We start from the raw sequence: 22,584 nt of genomic DNA, 5'->3' as shown, positions 1-22,584 counted from the left end.
CATGTTTACTTGAAAGCAAGCAAGAACACACTGAGAGGAAGTTAACGGCCCTGCGGCACTTCCAGTTGGCAGCAACATTTAATACCTGCTGGATCAAAGAGAAGTTCATGACACCGGAAGAGGGTATTTGACCCACCACATTTGTGCTGGTCAACAAACAATTACCCAGCTGAATTTCATATGCCCCCGCCGGATGAATAGGACTATAAATTATGACTCATTTAGTTGTGATGATTGTTTCTGTCTGTACTGTTCTTTCAGACAGGAATTTCCAGAGCTCAATCATTTACTGGGAGATTCCTTTTCCTCATAAGCTTTTAATCCTTCTGCTGCTTATTATTTTAAAACTATTTTTAAAAATTTTCTACAGATAGGTTATTTATATTTATCTAGTGCCCTCATAATTATATAAACTTCAATTAAGTACCTTGAAATAATTGAAAAAATTGTCTTCCCTCAGCATCCTTAGTCCAAAAGTAATCACCGGCTTTCCCCATAGAACCAGTTTTTCAGTCCTGACAACACCTTCATATATCTTCTTTGCTTGCTCGCCAGTATTTCTTATAAAATTGAGCAAGGAAAACCCAGAAAGTTTTTGAATAGTGACCAGGAATGAGATTCCCCTCCTTTCCCTAAAATTAGATTGATACTGTTGTGACAATCAGACTCTCCCCCCCCCCCGTAGTCTGCATCCCCTCCCTCAATTTAACAGGGACAGGAATTCCCTTATTCTTACCTACCACTGCATGAAACTCTGCATCCAGCACATCATTCTGCACAACTTCTGCTATCTCCAACAGGGTCCTACCACCAGGCACATCTTTCCCTGCTCCCCCACCTCTGCTTCTGCAGGGATTGCTCCCTTGTCCACTTGTCCCTCCCGACAGATCGACTTCCTGGCACTTATGCAAGTGATTGTCACAAGTTCTGTACCTGCTCCTACACCTCCTCATTCACCATCATTCATGGCCCTAAACAGTCCCTCCAGGTGAGGCGACACTTCACCTGCAAGTCTTGCAGGGTTATTTACTGTATATTGTAAACAGTGCTGCTATTTTCTCAGTGAGACCCAACACAGACCGGGGGCACCACTTCATTGAGTACCTTTGCTCTGTTTGCTGCATCAGTAGGGATCTCCTGGTGGGTAACCACTTCCCATTTCCATACCAAAATGCCTGTCCATGGCCTCTTCCACTGCCACAATGAGACCAAACTCAGCTTGTAGGAGTAACACCTGATATTCTGTCTTGGTAGTCTCCAATCCAATGGCATATCAATTTCTCTAACTTCCAGTAGCTACCATTTTCTGTTTCCCCCTTACTCTTTATCCATTTTTTTGGTTTCCATTCTGGAGGTCCTCCCATGCCTTTTCTTCTCTGCCACCCGCATGACCTGTCTATCACTTCCCCTTATTCCAAGGTGCACAGTGCTCTCTTATCAGATTTTCACCTATCACTCCCAGTTTCCTGCATCATCCCCATCGCCCCACCTTCCCCCTTACCTGGTCTCACCTATCACCTGCCCTTCCCCCGCCTTCGTATTCTGGCACCTGCCCCCTTCCTTTCCAGTCCTGTTGGAGGGTCTCAGCCTGAAATGCTGACTGATTATTTCCCTCCATGAATGCTGCCTGACCATTGAGTTCCTCCAGCACTTTGTGTACGTACTTCAAGATTTCCTTCCTCTGCAGAACCTCTTATGCTAGTCGCTCCAAGGCATCAAATGTCGTTTGTTGAACAATGAATAGGAATGGGAGCTCCGGATTTGATTTGAGCCCATTCCCCAATTCAAGATGTTAAAACGAGCACTACTCATCCAGTGACATGATCAACAGGAAAAGGCATTGAACAGGCAAGTGTGAGGTATTGCACTTTGGGAGGTCAAATGTAAGGGGGAAGGTATGGTAATAGCCTTAACAACACTGATGTACAGAGGGACCTTGGGGGTCCAAGTCCATAGCATTCTGAAAGTGGCAATACATTGAAAGAGTGGTAAAGGTGGCATATGACACATCTGCCTTCATTGGTCGGGGCAGTTATTTAACAGGTCATGTTGCAGCTGTGTAAAACTCTGGTTAGGCCAGACTTGTGTTCAGTTCTGGCAGTCCCTTTACAGGAAGGCTTTGGAGAAGGTGCAGACAAGGTTTATCAGGATGCTGCCTAGATTAGAAGGTATTAGCTATAAAAAGTAATGAGAGACCTAACACAAGTTTATAAAACTATGAGCATTGATACAGTAGACAGTCAGAACCTGTATACCAGAGTAAAAATAGCAAATAGCTGAGGACAGGTGAGAGGGGGACAAGATTTATATTATATTATATATAGATAGATAGATAGATAGATAGATAGATAGATAGATAGATAGATAGAGAGAGAGAGAGAGAGAGTGAGAGAGAGAGAGAGAGAGAGTGAGAGAGAGAGAGAGTGAGAGAGAGTGAGAGAGTGAGAGAGTGAGAGAGTGAGAGAGTGAGAGAGTGAGAGAGTGAGAGAGTGAGAGAGTGAGAGAGTGAGAGAGTGAGAGAGTGAGAGAGAGAGAGAGAGAGAGAGAGAGAGAGAGAGAGAGTGTGAGTGAGTGAGTGAGTGAGTGAGTATGAGTGAGTGAGTGTGGTAGGTGCCTAGAACCCTCTGCTTGGGGTGGTGGGAGAAACAGACATGATACTGGTGCTTATGTATCTTAACCAGTTAGAAGGTTGAATTTAGTTTGGCATTACATTTGGCACAGAAATCGTGGACCAAAATCCGAAGTCCTGTGCTGTATGTTCTATCGCCTAAGACCTTGTAGTCTGTATGGCTGGTACAACAGAGACTATGCCTTTCAGGTTCTTGAGGGAGTCTAAATATTGCATCTTTGCGTAAATAATGCACTTGGAAAGTGGGGAATCTCTCACTGGATATTGTCCACTGGAGTTAATTATAAATTTCCCAAGAGTGCCAATAAATAGGGCAAATTTATGCAGCTAACTAAATGTATGGAACTCTATTAAATCAGCAAAGTCTGGAAAGTGGCCATTTCATTCATCATTAAGAACTTGAGCCAGCATCAGATATCAGAACACATTGTGAATTTTAAATAGAATCACAAAGAGCCTGACATTTATACTAATACTTAATTAAGCATAATACATCCCATCACTCTTCACTTTCACACTCTGCCTATCTCTGCACCACCAATAGCATTCTGATTACACCGTAACTCTATTGCACCCCAAAGCCCCAGAATGTACCAGCTCCCAATTCCTCTGCTTCTGCCAATGCCAGGAACTTTAGTCCTGGTTGCTATAAATACAAAGCTCATGCTGTTGTAACCACGCAACCTACTAGCTTCAAAATAAATAAAGCCACTTTCATTACTGAGATTATTTTAAAAAATCATTTAAAAGTGAGGATGACATCTGAATGAGGGGTAGACCCACAAGAATCATGCATACTTAGCCAGTAGAAGTCCAGTACTGCCCTGTCTTTATCAAGGGTTCTCACTCAATGAGCAAGCAGGTGGGAAACACAATTGTGTTTAATTAGAAAAATTATAAAGAAACTAGTGGAAAAAGAATTGATATTTTTTATGACCCTAATGGATTCTTCATTGTTGTGTTCATAGTGTTCATTGTGCCCAGCCTGGAGGATACGTGGAGTTGGAATGATAGGGTGAGAAGGTATATGTCATTTGTCACTTCAGAATCCGAACTTTTATTATGAAATACATTCGAGAGTGAGGGGAGGAAGGAAATGGCAACAAATTTGACAAAATTTCATTGGCATCAACAATGACTTTCATCACAAACCTTGCCTAACTGGCTAAGTAATTTGAACTCTGTGTTTTAACTTACATCTGATATTATAACAATTAAGACACTACTAATATTTCAGGGGTAGAGATGATTAAACCAACTATTTCAAATTCCACAGTTATAGTCTGAGAAAGTAAATTCATTTTGAAGAGTTTTGAAGCAACATCCGTGAGCTTGATTATGAAGTTGTTGCATTATTGAAAGCCCTGCAATGGCCCTGAATGATATTAAAGAACAGGAATCTTATCACTTGTATCTGTTTTGGTCAAAATGCAAGTCCAAATTCAAATCAATGTGGACCTTTAATTGTGCACTAGGTTTAGGCAACAAACTCTCCCCCTTCCCTCCCAAGAGTGAATGATTGGTCTTTGACTCACACGTTCACAAGATGTATGACAAGATTCCTTCATCGTTTTTAACTGTTGCAATGTGATCCCAGCACTAGCCACACGTTTCCCTCCCCGTCCTTGTGATCACCATTTCAGAACTGAGTTTCCCCTTCTGCATCCAGTTCAGTTTCATGCTACACTGGAGTTACTTTCTGCCTTAAAATCTGTGGCAATCATCTTGTTCTACTGTGCAACTTGCTCCAACTCGCTAAACATATCAAAAACTGTGAAGACCTCTTGCCTTCATAGCTAAAAATGCCAGTTGCTATGAATCAGAGTACAGATTAAAAACTTTGCATATATAGTCAAAAATCCAAAATATCAGATTTTCTAGCATATGTAATTCGCAATATGTAGAAACTCATTTGCATTCACATAGCGACTTCTGAACATCCTAAAATGCTTCAGTACACATGAATTAATTTCTTCAGTTTTGATCAGTATGGTACTATAGGGAAATGTGACATCAAATTTCAGGGCAAGGTCATGAAATACAACCAAATTAATAGCTTTAGTAATGACTGATGAATAAATATTGGTGATGGGACAAAGAGGCATTTCCTGCATCCTATGGCTAGTGCTATGGTATTTTGACATGCAGCCAAGATGACACAAAGATCATGTTTTAACAGTTAAAGCAAAACAGAGCAGTTCCAATAGTAAAGCACTCCCTTTATACTGCAGTGGCAAGCAATTTACCTCGCATGCTAAACACACATGCTGTCAGAATTGAAAGACCAAAGAAATAGGATCACATGCAGACCATGGAGTACCTCAAGCCTGTTTTGATGTTTAATAAAATCACTCCTATCTGATCCCAGCTCCACTTTCCTGCCTGTTTCCCATAACTCTTGACACTTATACCATCTGATAGCATCAGATGAGAATATTTAATGACAACCTTTATAATTATCTTAGATAAAGATTTCCAGAAATTCACAACCCTCAAAAAATAAATCCATCCTCATCTCCTTTTCAGACTTTGTCTCCTTCTTCTAAATTCCCATGGAGAGAATTGTCTTGTCAGCATTTACAGTTAGAATCTTACATGCTTCAGTATGATTGTCCAAACTCCATTACGTAGATCCTACCTGTTCAATTGTTCTTTTTAAGAGATGATCATTCCAGCTATCAAATGACTGAACCTTCTCCAAACTGCATCAAATGCAAGTATATCACCTTTTAAATAATATTAAACTATTCAAGCTGCTCCAAGTGTGCTCTCATCAATGCCCTGCATATCTGTAAGTGGACTTCCTTTCTTTTTACTCAATAACTTGCTGTACCTTATGTTATTTCTAAAACGACATTAAGGTGCTGCCTGACTTTGCTGAGATCCTCCAGAATTTTGTGCGTGTTGTTTTGGATTTCCAGCATCTGCAGATTTTATCTTGCTTATGATTTGCTGCTTCGTTGCGAAGTCTCTTCAAGGGATGCCTACTCTGAAGAAATTTAAATCTTCTCTTCAATGGGAGTTCAGTGAGACCCTCTCTTATCGCTCCCCCTCTGCGACTCTCTGCTGCTCTCTGACCTTTTGACCACACACTCACCCAGACTTGCCTCTCCAGCCCTTTATCTTTCCCACACCCCTGGCTTCACCCATTACCTTATAGCTATCCTCCTTCCCTCTCTCGCCACCTTTTTATTCTGCCATCTTCCCTCCTTCTTTTTCAGTCCTGAAGAAGTGTCTTGGCCCAAAAAGTAGAGTATTTATTCATTTCCATCGACGCTGCTTGACCTGAGTTCCTCCAGCATTGTGTGTGTGTACTGCTTAAGGTTCTACAGCCTCTCTCAATTTAAAAGACCTACATCCTACCAAATTGAATAGCTTTTCATTTCCCTAAGTTATATTCCATCCAATAAATGTTTGCCTATTCAATTAGCCAGTGCCCCCTGTCTAACACGGTATCCTCCTCAGCATCTGCTCTTCCACCTTCTGTTTCATCAGCAACTTTGGCAATATAGTACATCTCTCCATTAATATCTTTAACGTGGATTGTAAATAGTTGAGGCCTCATACTTAATTTCAGTGGCACCCCAATGATTATAGTATTATTTCTAAAGTTTCTTGATAGCCCAAATGCAAGTACAAATATTTACCATCAAAGACAGAGGGTAGTGATTGAATGGAGCTATTCTAGTTGGAGGTCTGTGATTAGTGGAGTTCCACAGGGATCTGTACTGGGACCTCTGCTGTTTGTGATATGTATAAATAACCTGGATGAAAATGTAGATGGGTAGGTTAGTAAGTTTGCAGATGACACCAAGAATGGGGCTGTTGTGGATAGTGTGGAGGGCTGTCAGAGGTTACAGTGGGACATCGATAAGATGCAAAACTGGGCTGAGAAGTGGCAGATGGAGTTCAACCCAGGTGAGGTGGTTCATTTTGGTAGGTCAAATATGATGGCAGAATATAGTATTAATGGTAAGACTTGGCAGTATGGAGGATCACAGGGATCTTGGGGTCCGGGTCCACAGGACACTCAAAGCTGCTGCGCAGGTTGACTCTGTGGTTAAGAAAGCATATGGTGTATTGGCCTTCATCAATCGTGAGATTAAGTTTAAGAGCTGAGAGATAATGTTACAGCTATATAGGACCCTGGTCAGACCCTACTTGGAGTACTGTGCTCAGTTCTGGTCGCCTCACTACAGAAAGGATGTGGAAACTATAGAACGGGTGCAGAGGAGATTTACAAATTTGTTGCCTGGATTGGAGAGCATGCCTTACGAAAATAGGTTGAGTGAACTTGGCCTTTTCTCCTTGGAATGATGGAGGATGAGCGGTGACCTGATAGAGGTGTACAAGATGATGAGAGGCATTGATCGTGTGGATAGTCAGAGGTTTTTTCCCAGGGCTGAAATAGCTATCATGAGTGGGCACAATTTTAAGGTGCTTGGAAGTAGGTACACAGGAGGTGTCAGGGGTAAGTTTTTTTACTCAGAGTGGTGAGTGCGTGGAATGGGCTGCTGGCGATGGTGGCGGAGGTGAATACAATAGGGTATTTTAAGAGACTCCTGGGTAGGTACATGGAGCTCAGAAAAATAGAGGGCTATGGGTAACCCTAGGTAATTTCTAAAGTAAGGACATGTTCAGCACAGCTTTGTGGGCAGAAGGGCCTGTATTGTGCTGTAGGTTTTCAATGTTTCTACGATACCAAAATTGGTGGTGTTGTGGATAGCATAGAAGACTGGCAAATAATACAGCGGGATATGGATCAGCTGCAGATATGGGCGGAGAAATGGCAAATGGAGTTTAACTAGGCCAAATGTGGAGTATTGCACATGGGTAGATGAAATGTAAAGAGGCAGTACACTGTGAAGGGGAACGTCCTTAACAGTATTGAGGAGCAGAGGGATCTTGGGCTCCTAGCTCAGAGCTCCCTGAAAGTGTCTACATACGTTGATAGGGTAGTTAAGAGACATAAGGAATGCTTGCCTTTATTAATCAAACCATTGAGTTGAAAAGTCAGGAAATTATGTTGCATCTTTACAAAACTCTAGTTACGCTGCATCTGGAATATTGCATACAGTTTGGTCATAGAAATATAGTAAGCCTACAGCACAATACAGGCCCTTCGGCCCACGATGCTGTGCCGAATATGTACTTATGGGTTGCCTCATTATAGAAAAGATATAGTCTTTGGAGGGGGAAGAAGGGGTTTACCAAGATGCTGTCTGGATTAGAGGGCATATAAGAGGTTAGACAAACTTGGGATGTTTTCTATGTAGTGGCAGAGACTGAGAAAGAGGTTTATAAGATTATGATAGACATAGATAGAGTAGACAGACAGCAACTTTCCCCAGAATTGAAATGGGGAAAGATTAGTTTAATTAGCCATTTGATTACTAATTTACTTGGTTCGACACAACACTGTGAGCCGAAGGGCCTGTTCATGTGCTGTATTGTTAAAATAAAATCTAGAGCAAGGGATTAAGAGAATTGAGCACCTTTGTAGCCGCCTATATAAAAGTGCCATGAATGTCATAGTCTTTGTTTTTAGGTAAAGGTAAATATATATTTAATATGCAAAAGTTTCAAAGATTATCATGGGTAGACTAGAATGCAGAACAGGCACAAGAGTGGGGGTGGGGAAGTAGGACGGATGCTGTCATTTCCTTCTGCTTCTAATTCAGGCATTCAAACAGTATGTTTATATGCTATATGATAAATAACTAATTTATATTAGCTCTGCTTTGTGCTAATGAGCTATTTCACTTTTCATGTGACTGCAATAACCTCAATTTTGCGTGCTCTTATCTCACGCAGAAAATTGATACATGGTACTTGATTCTATTTTTCCTCCAATTATAAATACCAGGCAAAAATGCTTCTTTTTTGTCCTCCATATTTTTTGAGCAGATGTTAAATTTGTAATTTGCCAATCCACATGATCATATCAGAATCGATGGATCTTAGAACATCACAACAATGCAGGCTATTTTTCTGTAGCCTCTTCTTTGAAGATCTTAAGGTGCAAATCATTAGGTACAGGGGTTAATCAGCACTCATTCCCATTAGACTGATGAATAATTTTTTCCCTCTGGTGACAACTATTTCAAGTTTCTCCTATTATCCCTGAGTCTTCTACCATTATAAAATTATTTTTTTAATTTCCTTTGGGACAAAATAATCACCTGCTGCACTTGGTAAATGGACCTCAGTAACGTGTGCATCAGGTCCCTTTGAACATCCAATCTCCCACCATTTAATAAATGTTCTACTGTTCATTCTTTATTAAGGTGGATAACTTTACATTTTTCATATTGTACTAACTCCTCACCCAGTCACTCAGCTTGTTGATATTCTCCTGAAGTTTCTTTACATCATCTATAATCCTAATCCTGCTTAATTCAGAATCATCAGCAAATTTAAAATATGAAGTGATCTCATCAGCCAAACTGTAGATATAGACTCTGTCATACTCCATTAAGTACAGCCTGCCAATCTAAGAAGGAAGCATTTTTATTTTCTGTCTGATAGCTAATTCTCATTCCATGTCCAAACATTACCACTAATCCATATGCTACCACTCATCGATCAACCTCCTGAAAACCCAAGTGCACTTCACCCACAAGTTCCTCTTTACTTATCCAACAGTCACATGAGCAGCTGGTGCATATCACAGCTGACTCCAGCCATTATCAATATCCTTCAGAGATTTTCTACCTGGCATAACCAGGACTTATCTCTGAAGAATACTGATAATGGCTGGAGTCAGCTGTGTTGTAAAGACACTGCCCAGAAGAAGGTAATGGTAAACCACTTCTGTCGAAAAATTTGCCAAGAACAATCAACAGTCATGAAAAGACCATGATCGCCCATGTCATACAACACGGCATATAACAAACGGACAAGTCACATTCTCAATGAACTTGAACAGGTTAGGGAAGTAAAATTTTTCTTTCATAAATGCATGTTGGCTTCACTCAATCCTGTAAATCTTTTCAAGGTGTTCATTATATTTTCATCCTAGTATTCTCCATACTACTGGCACTGAGCCATAATTCCTCCCTCTCCCTCTATTCTGAAATACTCAAGTCACAAATTCTATGATATTATGCCCACTCCAAGGAAACTATTTATGAGAAATTATTAATTAAAACCATAATTTCCATAAAGATATTTAAAATAGCCTGCTTCCATTTAGTCATATTATGTCCCAAATACATTTCCACAAGCTTCCCCTCAAAACTGCAGAGGGTAGTTTAAACTGTCTAAAAAAAACGAGTCCACAAAATAAGAAATGAGATTTCTAACTGAGTTTATAATCCATAAAATTCATAGCACCATATCCAAAGAAGAGGTGTTTGGAATTCCTATGCCTAATGCTATTAATTCATATTTCTTATATTTAAATCCTTTCAAAGACTAATCCCTCTGTAATTCTCAAACCTCCTTCAAACTTTGTTTTTATATCTTTATCGCTGTGATACTCCCCAAACGTCTACCCCACCGTTACCGGCCAACCATCTACCCCACCATTACTTCCCGACCGTCTACCCCACCATCATTGGCCAACCATCTACCCCACCATTACTCCCCGACCGTCTACCCCACCATTACTGGCCAACCGTCTACCCTACCATTACTCCCCGACCATCTACCCCACCGTTACTGGCCAACCATCTACCCCACCGTTACTCCCTGACCGTCTACCCCACCATTACTCTCCGACCGTCTACCCCACCGTTACTGGCCAGAAACTTGGAAAAGACAGAGGGGAAACTGGAGGCATGGGAAAAAGTGAGGATGAGTCAGTCACACAGAGAGACAAATGAATGACAGAGAATAAGAGGCAGTATGCACATGTAAGACATTGAGTCGGGAAAAGTTTACACATGGAAATAAAAAGAGTGGCAGCAAATACTCAACTTAAGGAACTGAGAGAAGAAAGGAAGGGAAAAGAAAAGCACCTTTCAGATTGTTTTTAAGGATATAGGTACGTTACAAATAAAAACTAGTTTGAGATATAGTCTTTTGTATAATGCAAGAAACACAGCAGCTAAATTGTATACAACAAATTGCACACTGTAATGTGACAATGATGAAGTAATCGTTTTTACTAATACTGAGAAATAAATATTAACTCTCAACAATGGGTTAACTTTTCTGAATGGACTGAGGTGGTGGAAGAGAAGGTACTTTAGAATGAGGATGCTGATTGAAAAGCAAGGCAGCCCTTGCCACTTCCACTACCGTCATTCTTGTTGCTTCGTTGGCACACACAAGGATGGCCTCTGCCACTCTTAATGTCAAAGATGCATGCAGAGAGAGAAAAAGGCCAGAGAACATGATGGGTTAAACTGACAAACACATTATGGCCAAGGAATAGACTGCTAATGCAATACAAGTTTTCTCTCATGGTGAGAAGACATTTTAACCAGGGCGAGTCTTCGCTGAAACTTAGAAGGGACTCAGAAATGAGAGAGACAGAGGATAAAATAAGAGACTGACAGTGGTAGGGCAGGAAAGGAGAGATCAATTGCTCTGGCAAGAAAATGTGCGAGCAGTAAGGCAGGTGAGGTTTTTGGACAATTTGAAACAAGAGATGGGGACGGAGGGGTAGGTGCAGAGATTAACTTAACTTAAAGGCATCCATTAGTCTTGCGAGACCATGGATCTGCGACTGGAAAGTCTTCACTCTCCAGGGCGCAGGCCTGGGCAAGGTTTTATGGAAGACCGGCAGTTGCCCATAATGCAAGTCTCTCCTCTCCACAACACCGATGTCGTCCAAGGGAAGGGCATTAGGACCCATACAGCTTGGCACCAGTGTCGTCGCAGAGCACTGTGTGGTTAAGTGTCTTGCTCAAGGACACAACACGGTACCTCGGTTGGGGGTCGAACTCACAACCTTCAGATCTCTGGTCGACTGCCTTAACCACTTGGCCACATGCCCATGGGATTAGAAAAGTTAAAAACATAAGGGAACTAGAAGGGTTAAACAGGGGAAGTGGGTGAACGGAGGGATGGGGGATGACGGAGAGGAGGGGGTTTATGAGATGTAGTATAGGAGGAAGGAGTCAGGAAGTTGTCAACAGAGCTGCAGAATGTCGGAATCAGCAAGAGTACATGAGGAAGGAACTCCAACACAACTGTAAAAATATGGGAGTGGGCAACAGAGTGTAGGGAGTGAGTGGAATGGAGCATGAGGGGACGGATTAAACTGTTGGTTCAGAATAGCGGAGCTGATACTGAGAGCGGTGGGTGAACACAGAACTTTGCAGGAAGTTGCAGGAGTGTTCTAGAGTGTTGAGGGTGGTAGAGACATGAATGCAAAAGACTAGAGGTGAGATTGCAGAGCTAAAGGGTGAGAGTGCAAAGGTATGTGGGGTAGGGGGTAGAGGGACAAGGGTGAGCTCATGTGTGGGGGTGATATCGAAGCCGGGTAGGGACATGAAATTGCAGAGGGATAAATGCAAGACCACAGAGGGGTAGGTAATGTAATTGTAGAGGGGCAGGGGTGAGATCACTGAGTGGGGGAGAGACAAGGGCTGGGGGTGCTGTGGGGGAGAGGCATGGGGAGAGGGGGTAGGGTAGGGAGAGCTGGGGGGTGCTGTGGGGAGAGACACAGGAAGAGGAGGTAGGGTGGGGATCGACAAGGGCTGGGGGTGCTGTGGGGGAGAGACACGGGGAGAGGGGGTAGGGTGGGGAGAGACAAGGGTTGGGGGTGCTGTGGAGGAGAGACACACAGGGAGAGGAGGTAGGGTGGGGAGAGCTGGGGGTGCTGTGGGGGAGACACACAGGGAGAGGGGTGTAGGGTGGGGAGAGACATGGGGAGAATGGGGAAAGGGTGGGGGAGAGAACACGTGGAGAGGGGACGGAACACAAGAGAGGCAAAGAGTGGGGGAGAGAACATGGGGTGGAGGGGAGGGGGCAAAGGATGGGGGAGAGGGGGCGAAGGGTGGGGGGAGGGAACACGGGGAGTGGAGTGGAAGGGTGAGGTGATATCACAGTGAGAGAAGGGACAGATACAGTGGGGTTAGCGATAGGGGACGTAGTGGACGGGGTTAGAGTCCAGATGAAGTGATATTACGATCGCGAATGAAGCGGAGCTGACAAACTGGCGGGTTCTCTAACTCGGGAGAGTTTGGCTCGGAGACCTGGTAATGAAGTGAAGTATTTCGCAAAAATCAGCAGAGTTAGTTGGAATTGTACTTACCTTTGACACGCTCCCCTCGGTGCAACAGGATTTCCCCCTCTCCCTGGGGCTGATAGGGCTTCACCACGATGAAGGTCCGTCCCGGGACCGCACTGTACAGCTTGCGTTTGGGTCCTCGGTGAGCGGGAGCGGCCAATGGAGGTGGGTTGGGGTCGGCGCTCACGGTGCTTGGGCTGTAAACAAAAACATAGGTGACAGTGGTTCTTCCGGTGCCAGGGCCGGGACCGGGACCGGGACCGGGACCGGGGACAGTCCCTTCCAACATCCTCCACGATTTGCCCGGGGGATAAGCGTCTCACTCAGCTCGGCCGCTCCAGGCCGAAGCGCTCGGACGCCGAACGGGACGGGACCCGAGCGACGGGTCCACTCTCATCTTTAATCTGAGGAGTGCTGTGATTGCGCTGGCCGCAGCCGTGGCCGAGGATGCTCCATCCTCTCCCGGCTGGAGCTCCTCACATGCCAGTGCTGAATCCGGACTCCGTTCCAGCACCCACTCCCGTAGTGACAGCGATCTGACGCCCCGCCCTCCATTCACACCACACTCCTCGGGAAATGCTCGACCCGATCGCTAGACCCGCCCGTTAACTCCCTGGTCCCGCCTCGAGGTCCGACACCGCCTATCGATTCCCGATAGCGACCCAAGTCACGCCGCCCGAACCGCGGAGCTCCGCCTCTAGCTTCTGACGCCGGCAGAGAATGGGAATCCCGGCCTCCGCATCCTCACGGATTGGCAGCCTCACAGCGCCCCGTCCCGCCCTCCATTCACTCCGTGATCAGCTGAAGTGCCGATGCCATTCCCCCTCCTCACCGATGCTGTCTGATATGCTGTATCTCTCCATTTTTTGTACATGACCAGAATTTGCCGTTATTTCAGTCTGTAAATATTTGAGCCTGCCCTGAATGAATGACTATCAGAACAGAAGGATCCATTAATCTTGCTCCAAGAAACCCACTCCTGTCTGATTGAACTCACCCAACAAAATACTGAGGCTTTCCATTCAACAGTACTATTATTGATTGGTCCTTCACCGTGCCCAATCACAAATGAAGTTCCAATTTTGCCAGGGCCCAGCAACCATACATTGGACTCAATGGGAGTCTGCTCCACCATTCCATCACGGCTGATTAATTATGCCTCTCAACCTTCCTTCTGCCTTCTCCCCGTAAGCTTTGATGCCCTGACTAATCAAGAAGTTATCAGCCTCTGTGTTACCCAATGACTTGGCCTCCACAGCCATCTGCGGCAATGAGTTCCTCAGATTCACCACCCTCTGGCTAAAGAAATTCCTCCTCATCTCTGTTCTAAAGTCTTTGTATTCTGAGACGGTGGCAACAGGTCCTAAACTCCCCCACAACTGAAAGCATCCTCTCCACATTCACTCTATCTAGGCCTTTCAATATTCAATACTGAATATGCAGATGCATGGCAGATGCAGTTTAATGTGCATAAATTTGAGGTTATCCACTTTGGTAATAAGAATAGGAAGGCAGATTATTATCTGAATGGAGTCAAATTAGGAAAAAAGGGAAGTACAATGAGATCTAGTTCTTGTACATCAGTCACTGAAAGCAAGCATGCAAGTACAGCAGGCAGTGAAGAAAGCTAATGGCATGCTGGCCTTCATAACAAGGGGAATTGAGTATAAGAGCAAAGAGGTCCTTCTGCAGATGTACAGGGCCCTGGTGAGACCACACCTGGAGTACTGTGTGCAGTTTTGGTCTCCAAATTTGAGGAAGGACATTCTTGCTATTGAGGGAGTGCAGCATAGGTTCACAAAGTTATTTCCCGGGATGGCGGGACTGTCATATGTCGGAAGATTGGAGTGACTGGGCTTGTATACCCTGGAATTTAGAATGCTGATTCTAATTGAATTCTTATTGAAACATATAAGATTATTAAGGGATTGGACACACTGGAGGCAGGATGCATGTTCCCGCTGATGGGTGAGTCCAGAACCAGAGGCTACAGTTTGAGAATAAGGGGTAGGCCATTTAGAATGGAGTTGAGGAAAAACTTTTTCACCCAGAGAGTGGTGGATGTATGGAATGCTCTGCCCCTGAAGGCAGTGGAGGCCAAGTCTCTGGATGCTTTCAAGAAAGAGATGGATAGAGCTCTTTAAGATAGCGGAATCAAAGGTTATGGGGATAAGGCAGGAACTGGATACTGATAGTGGATGATCAGCCATGATCACAGTGAATGGCAGTGCTGGCTCGAAGGGCCGAATAGCCTACTCCTGCACCTATTGTCTATTGTCTAATATGTTTCAATGAGTTCCCAACACCCATTCTTCTGAACTCCAGTGAGTACAGCCTTCAATCACTCCTCACAGGTTAACCCTATCATTCTCATGAACCTCTGATGGACCCTCTCCAATTCCAGCACACCTTTTCTTAGATAAAGGGCCCAAAACCTTCTTTACTCACTCTCTTCCCTACGTCCCTTCCTCTTACGCCTCTCCTGCAACAGCAACAGAACAAAAAATCAACGCAAAGAATAAAATGGCAAAAAAAAACTTGCCCTGATAAAATAAATCTCTCTCCCATTAAAGGATTCTAACAAAGCAATTTTCAATTCAAAAAGAGAGTAAAGGTAAAGTGAAAATCATCAAAATACTGCTTAGTAATATCTTTAGAAAGGAATCACCAGTAAGGGTACTATTTCATTAAATGAGGATTTAATCAAAGCGTGTTGAAGTTCTGTGGTGAAATTCCCTGTAGAAAAGTGTTAGAGGAGAGCTTACTGGCCCAGTCCTTTACATACAGTATTCACTGTCTCTTTATTTACTTTGGATGGTGGAATTCTACCAGAGGAAGTGCAAGGCACTGCTTCCCTCCATTAGCCTGCAGGTCACCCTTGGGCAAGGGAAGCCATGAGGGCAGGTAACGGGGAATGGAGAGCAGGTAGCTGGTGCATATCACAAGTCCTGGTTATGTGACCACTGATGCCAGGCAGACAATATCTGAAGAATATTGATAATTGCTAGGGTCACCCACCTTGTTAAGTCTCTGCCCAGAAGATGGCAATGGCAAACCAGCTCTATAGAAAAATTTGCCAAGAACAATTATGGTCAAAGACCATGATCACCACATTATACGACACACACATAATGATGATGATGATGAATTTCTTTTAGCAAATGACCCATCAATTTAGAAAATTGAAAATACTTTAACTGTAAGCTTTGACAACTAATAAAATAACTTGCATTAAGAGATAAAGTTGATTGGAAGGACACACGAGCAGGGATACAAGACAAGTACGTGGAGGCACACAGGAGTGAGATAGATCAACTTTGCACTCAGTGTTAGTAAGACCACAGAATTGATTGTGGACTTCAAGAAGAACAAGCTGAGGGAACACACACCAGTCCTCACTGAAGGATCAGCAGTGGAAAGGGTGAGCAGTTTAAAGTTCCTGGGCATCAACATCTCTGAAGATCTATCCTGGACCCAACAAACTGATGCAATTATAAAGAAGGCATGACAGCAGTTACACATCATCGGGAATTTGAGGAGCCTTGGTATGACATCAAATACTCTCAAAAATTTCTACAGATGTACTGTGGAGAGCATCCTAACTGGTTACATCACCATCTACTATGGAGGTGTGACTATATTGTCTTTTCTAGAAAGGTCTTCCTAAAACATAGCTCCTCTTTTCACAATAGGGAATGCTGGAGACAGATGTGATAGGAATAATGGAAGGATGTGAACGCACTTATCAACTGGGACAGTTGCTTTACCAGCTTCAAAGTGTCAGCTTTGGTTTCTATTGGCTTTTAACATCTCAATTGTGAATGGCAATTTATCTTGCAAGTAAGGAATTCAAATCTTACTTGTAAGATCAATCACCAAAGGAATTTACCAAATGGTCAATATCAAAGGAGAAGATGGTGGCCCGACACAGCTCGCAGGGGCCACTCCGGTGGTGATGTCTGTTATTTGTCAAGTAGGGTGCCGTGCACAATCCTGATTTGATGGAGACGGATGTGAGAGCACAGAGGAACATCTGGTGAAACTTCTGAAATGCCTGCTTTGCTGCTGCTGCTGCTACTGTGTGGTCCGAAATCTCTGGAGGGGAAGGCCCCGAGTCCTCTGCTTTGCTTGTTGCTCGCGGTCGGGGTGGGGTTGAAGCGCTCGGCAGAGGATGGTGCTCGGTACTTGGTGTCAGAGGGCTGATCGGAGGCTCGAAGTTTTCAGACGGACTCAGAGTCTGCTGCGGTCAGGTGCTTCCAACGGTGCTGCATCGGCAAGTTTGTGGTGCTTGGAGGTTCATGGCAAGGAGAGTTTCTCCCTTCTACCGTCTGAGTGAGATAATAAGGCTATCGGGACTTTGAGACTTTTTTTTTAACCATGCCCATGGTCTGCTCTTTATCAAGTTACGCTATTGCTTTGCGCTGTTGTAACTATATGTTATAATGATGTGGTTTTGTCAGTTTTAGTCTTGGTTTGTCCTGTGTTTCTTGTGATATCATTCTGGAGGAACATTGTATCATTTTTTAATGCATGCATTTCTAAATGACAATAAACGAGGACTGAGTGTCCTCATAATCTAATCTAATATCAGTAACAGCCAATATCTTCCATATAAAAGCAACAGTTTTCTGTCCTGGTTTCAGAACAGTGTGGTGACAGAAGCCATGCTGTTCTCCTTGTGTACAGGTAAAATAAAATAACGTTGAAGTCATAAGATTGTGTGGGTTCTGGCCCCCGTTCTTTTACTGTATTAGCAGAGATGACACTACTGCACAGAAACAGGCCTTTTTGTCCAATTAGTCCATGCTGACCTGATCTTCTGCTTAGTCCCACCTACCTGCACCTGAACCAAACTCCTTCAAACCCCCCTCATCCATGTACCTATCCAACCTTTTCTTAAGTATAACGGTTGAACGCACATCTGCTGGCATCTCATTCCATATTCACACCGCCCTCTGGGTGAAAAAGTTTCCCCTCAGATTCCCCTTAAGTATTTCAACTTTCATCCTAAACCTATGACCTCGAGTTCTAGTTTCAACTGACCTGAGTAGAAAGAGCCTGCATGCATTTACTCTCTCTATACGCCTCATAATTTTGTATACCTCTATCAAATTTCCCCTCATTCTCCTGCACTCCAGCAAATAAAGTCCTAACATATTCAACTTTTCCCTATAACTCAAGTCCTTGAGTCCTGGCAAAATCCTTCCAAATTTTCCTTGCACTCTTTCAAGCATATTGAGATACAGTAGCCCTCATAGTTTCTCCCATTAGTGTTCTCTTGCATTTCTTATACTCCTTAAGCACCTCATTTGATCCTAACTGTCTATGCCTGATATGCACCAACTTTTTCTTTACCGGGACCTCAATATTCCTCAACAACCAAAGTTTCCTAAACCTGTTGGCCTTTTCTTTTATTCCAATATTCTGCACTCCCAACATTTCAGCTTTGAAAGCCTCCCACTTACCAGGAAGTACCTGGGGAGAGGAAAGGATGGCTAACCAGAATGACAGACAGAGAGTGGTTCCTGTGAAAAGCAGAATGGGATAAGGAGGGGAAGATGAGACTAGTGGTGGCATCGTGTTGTAGCTGGCAGAGCTATCAGAGTTTTTAAAATTAATTTCTATCAGTTTCTCAGCATTGACCTTTCCTGAGTACTATAAGAATGTTCTGAGAACTGTCATTGTTCTAAGCTGTGGAGTGAAGTAAAAAGATCCTATTCTGCTCATACAGCAAACCTGCTGTCCCTCAGATCAGTCTAATGAATATTTCCTGCACCCCTCAGTGATAAATATACATTATATCTATTTTCAGGTGGGGGACCAAAACTATGCACAATATCAAGTGCAGTGTTTTGAAGGCCTCTCAAATTTGCAGTGAAGTTCAAAGTAAATTTACTAATGAAATACATATATGTCACCATATACAACCCTGAGATTCATTTTCTTGAGGGCACACTCAACAAATCCATAATAGAATCAATAATGCCTGCACCAACTTGGGCGTTCAACAGTGTGCAAAAGACAACATACAAAATGTGAAAATACAAAAAGAAAGAAATAATAATGATAAATAAATAAGCAGTAGATAAGAAAAAACATGAGATGAAAAGACCTTGAAGGTGAGTCCACAGGTTGTGGGAGCATTTCAATAACGGGGCAAGTGAAGTTGAAGTTGACCCTTGGGTTCAAGAGCCTGATGGCTCAGAGGCAATAACTGGTCCTGAACCTGGTGGTGTGAGTCCTGAGGCTTCTGTACCTTCATCCTGATGGCAGCGAGAAGAGAGTATGACTTGGGTGGTGGGGGTCCCTGATGATGGATGCTGCTTTCCTGCCACAATGCCTTGTGTAAATGTGTTCAATGGTGGGGAGATCTTTACTCATGATGAACTGGGCTGCATCCACTACTTTCAAAAGATTCAAAAGATTCAAAAACTTTATTGTCATTCTAACCGTACATCAGCTCTGCAGGGCAGAATGAGACAGCGTTTCCCAGGAGCAGTGCAATCATAACATAACAAACGCAACACTAAATAATAAACATAACAATAAATAGTAAAACATATAAGTGTCCAATGCAAGTTAAAAGTGTCCAAAGCAGAGTCAGGTGGAGCAGCTATTTAGCAGTCTGACTGCCCGTGGGAGGAAGCTGTTTAGTAGCCTTGTGGTTTTAGTTTTGATGCTCCTGTAACGTTTGCCTGATGGCAGTAGAACAAACAGTTCATGGAGAGGGTGTGAGGGGTCTTTAATGATGTACCGTGTCTTCTGGAGGCATCGACTCTGAAAGAGGTCTTGGACAGAAGGTAGGGAGACCCCAATAACCTTCTCTGCTCCCCTAACCACCCTCTGCAAGGCTTTTTTGTCGACAGCACTGCAGCTGGAGTACCAGGCTGTGATGCAAAAGGTCAACACACTCTCAACCACGCCTCTGTAGAACGTAGTTCAGATGTTAGTGAATTTTCCATTCTTGTAAGATTTTCCGTTCAAGAGTCTAATGTATGGATCAATTTCTTTTAGCGCAATGAGCACCCCTCCAGCACTATGTATTGATCTGTTATCTGCACATGTGCATTGTTTTCTCTCTCTCTCTCTCTCACTGTAATGTGAATACACCAGTTAAAGCCATCTCCCATGTGCGTGCTTTTATTTAATATATATGTAGTTGTCCACAGACATGACAAAGGGCATTGGTGTTTCTGTACCAGGCTGTGATGCGTTCAGTCAATATACTCTCCACTAACACATCCATAGAAGTTTGTCAGAGTTTTAGATGTCATGCCAAATCTCTGTAAACTCTGAAGGAAGTAGAGGCACTGCCGAGCTTTCTTCATAATTGCACTTGCGTGCTGGTCCCAGAACAGATCCTCTGAAAATGATAACACAGAGAATTTTAAAGCTGCTGACCCTCTCCACCTGTGACACTCCAATGAGAAATGACACATGGACCTCTGGGTTCCTCCTCCTGAAGTCAATAATCAGCTGCTTGGTCTTGCTGATACTCTGCCAGATTTGCAATCCCCCCCCTATATGCTGATTCACCACCACCTCTGATTTGGCTTACGGCAGTAATGTTGACAACAAAATGTAAATGTGGCATTGGAGCTGTGCTTAGCCACACAGTCATCAGGGTAAAGCAAGTAGAGCTTAATGATTAGATTTGAATGAATGATGTACTGAATGCTGAGCTGTAGTTGATAAAGAGACCCGTTGCTCTCCAGATGTTCGAGGATTGAGTGAAGAGCAAATGAGATGAAATCTACTGTGATCTGTTGCTCTGAACAGCAAATTGGAGTGGATCCAAGTCACTTCTCAGACAGGAATTGATACGTTTTCTCAACGATCTCTCAAAACACTTCATCACTGTGGATGCAAGTGTTACTGTATGATAGTCATTGAAGCATCTGAAGTCCGTTTGCAAATTTTTCATCATGTAAAGGTTAATGTGCTATTTCCCTTCCCGCTTGCTAAGACTTATAAAACACTAATTAGGTCCCAATGGACTATTGTGGTCAGGTATGAATGTCATAGTTTGGAAGGATTTCAAACCTTTGATTCAGTGATTTGCTGGAATACTATTAAAGAAGAGGGAGTTCAGGTTTCATATTGATGCAGTCACAAAGAACTCATGACAATGGTTATTCTTCATGAGGAGTCTGAGGAGCTTTGGCATGTCACCAAAGACTCCAGCAAGTTTTTACAGTTGTGCTGTGGAGAGAATTCAAATTGGCATTGCTGACTGGTATGGAGGCACAGGATCAAAAGAGGCTGGAGAGGTTTGTAGACTTCATGGGCACAAGCCGTCCCACCACAGATGGCATCTTCAGGAGGTGAAGTCTCAAGAATTCAGCAGCCACCATTAGGAACCATCACCCATCTGGACATACCCTCTTCTCATTATTCTCCTTAAGCCTGTCACCCTTACTGTGGCAGAGGCTGCCAACAGCAGGTCTCCAAAGTCCTCTGTTCCTGGGCCAGCCTTTCAGACGTTCAAGGTGCACCCTTGTTTGTACTGTAAGGGCATGTACAGAATTTATTATTATTGTGACTTCATGTCTTGCATAATACTGCTGCCACAAAGCAACAAATTTCATGACATAGGTCCATGATAATAAACTTCATCCAGAGTCTAGACAAGCTGGTATTATTGCCCTGCAGACGGAGAAGGTTAAGATGAGAAAATTCAGGTGCTGAAAGTCAGAAAAGACTAAAAATGAGTAAACACTGTTTTCAACATGAGGATTGTCAGTAATCACTAGCCATAAATTGGCAATGAATCAGCGACAATATTTTAAAAAGTACATGGTGAAAGCATGCTATGTGAAAGAGAAGTGCAAATTAATTTAACTCTCGAAAAGCAACTGTATAAATACCCAAAGGGAAACTTTTTTGTAGAGCTATGGTGAGGGAAGCAACGGAATTTAATTGGATAGCTCTTACAAAGAGCTGATAAAGACATAAATGGTTTCTTTTGGGGCTGTATTATCCTACAAATGTAGACATCTCACGTATGTGAAATTCCTCATTCCTACAGAAATCAAAATCAGATATTACATGCTTGGTCATCTAAAGCAAACAACATTTATCAGTTGTAAACTACAAAAGCTTTCACTTTCCTCTTAGGGAATCTTAATCTCACTTGACAAACCCAACAGGAGCTTGATAATTACTTCAGAAGAGAGAAATGGCACATAATTCAGAGGAAATGCAAATGGTGTGTGATTGTTAAATCTGAGTTTAAAGGCACAGCATCATAAATATGTTTTAATTGCATAAACAAGTGATACTGTAAAATGATGAATATATCTTTCAGACAAATATTATCTCACTTCTATTTTGTTTAGTTGTCACTGTTCCTCATAAGTTACTGACATGCTGCTGGCCAGCTGCCCTTTTCTCTTGCAAGATCCAGACAGTGGATCCCAACAGGCTTCTAAATAGGAATGTTTGGCCTAACAAATATTTCACCTTAAAGACAGAGAAGTGAAAGATGTTAACATTTCAGGTCAAGGACCCTTCACAGAATCTGATATGTATATGAAACCTAAAATGATAACAGTTTCTATTTTGATGGATGCTACTTGACCTGCTGATCTCTTCTGCCATGTTCTGTTTAATTTCCAATTTCCAGTAGCTGTAGCTTTATTATCAGCTACTTTATCTTTCAATGCTTCACTAGCTTTGAAAAATATGACATTTCTCAGAAAGGTGTAATCATGGAAACTTTAGGAGATGAGAGAGAGAACTAGAATGATATTTAATTAATATTCTAAATTGA

General features: G+C 43.0%; 1 protein-coding gene across 6 annotated transcripts in view; it reads right to left on the bottom strand.

Annotated features, from left to right (window-relative positions):
- The window catches only part of shank3a (SH3 and multiple ankyrin repeat domains 3a), a 1,110,717-nt gene that overhangs the window by 410,025 nt on the left and 678,108 nt on the right, over positions 1 to 22,584 (bottom strand). For all 6 annotated transcript variants that reach the window (XM_063072946.1, XM_063072949.1, XM_063072948.1 and 3 more), the window contains one exon: positions 12,837 to 13,009. In XM_063072946.1, the coding sequence (XP_062929016.1) occupies positions 12,837 to 13,009 (173 nt within the window). The remainder of the gene's footprint in view (positions 1 to 12,836; positions 13,010 to 22,584) is intronic.

Source organism: Mobula hypostoma, chromosome 20 (genome assembly GCF_963921235.1).
Source record: "Mobula hypostoma chromosome 20, sMobHyp1.1, whole genome shotgun sequence".
Lineage (NCBI taxonomy): Eukaryota > Metazoa > Chordata > Chondrichthyes > Myliobatiformes > Myliobatidae > Mobula > Mobula hypostoma.
Note: the sequence above shows the minus strand (reverse complement) of the source record. Positions and strands in the feature narration are given on the sequence as shown.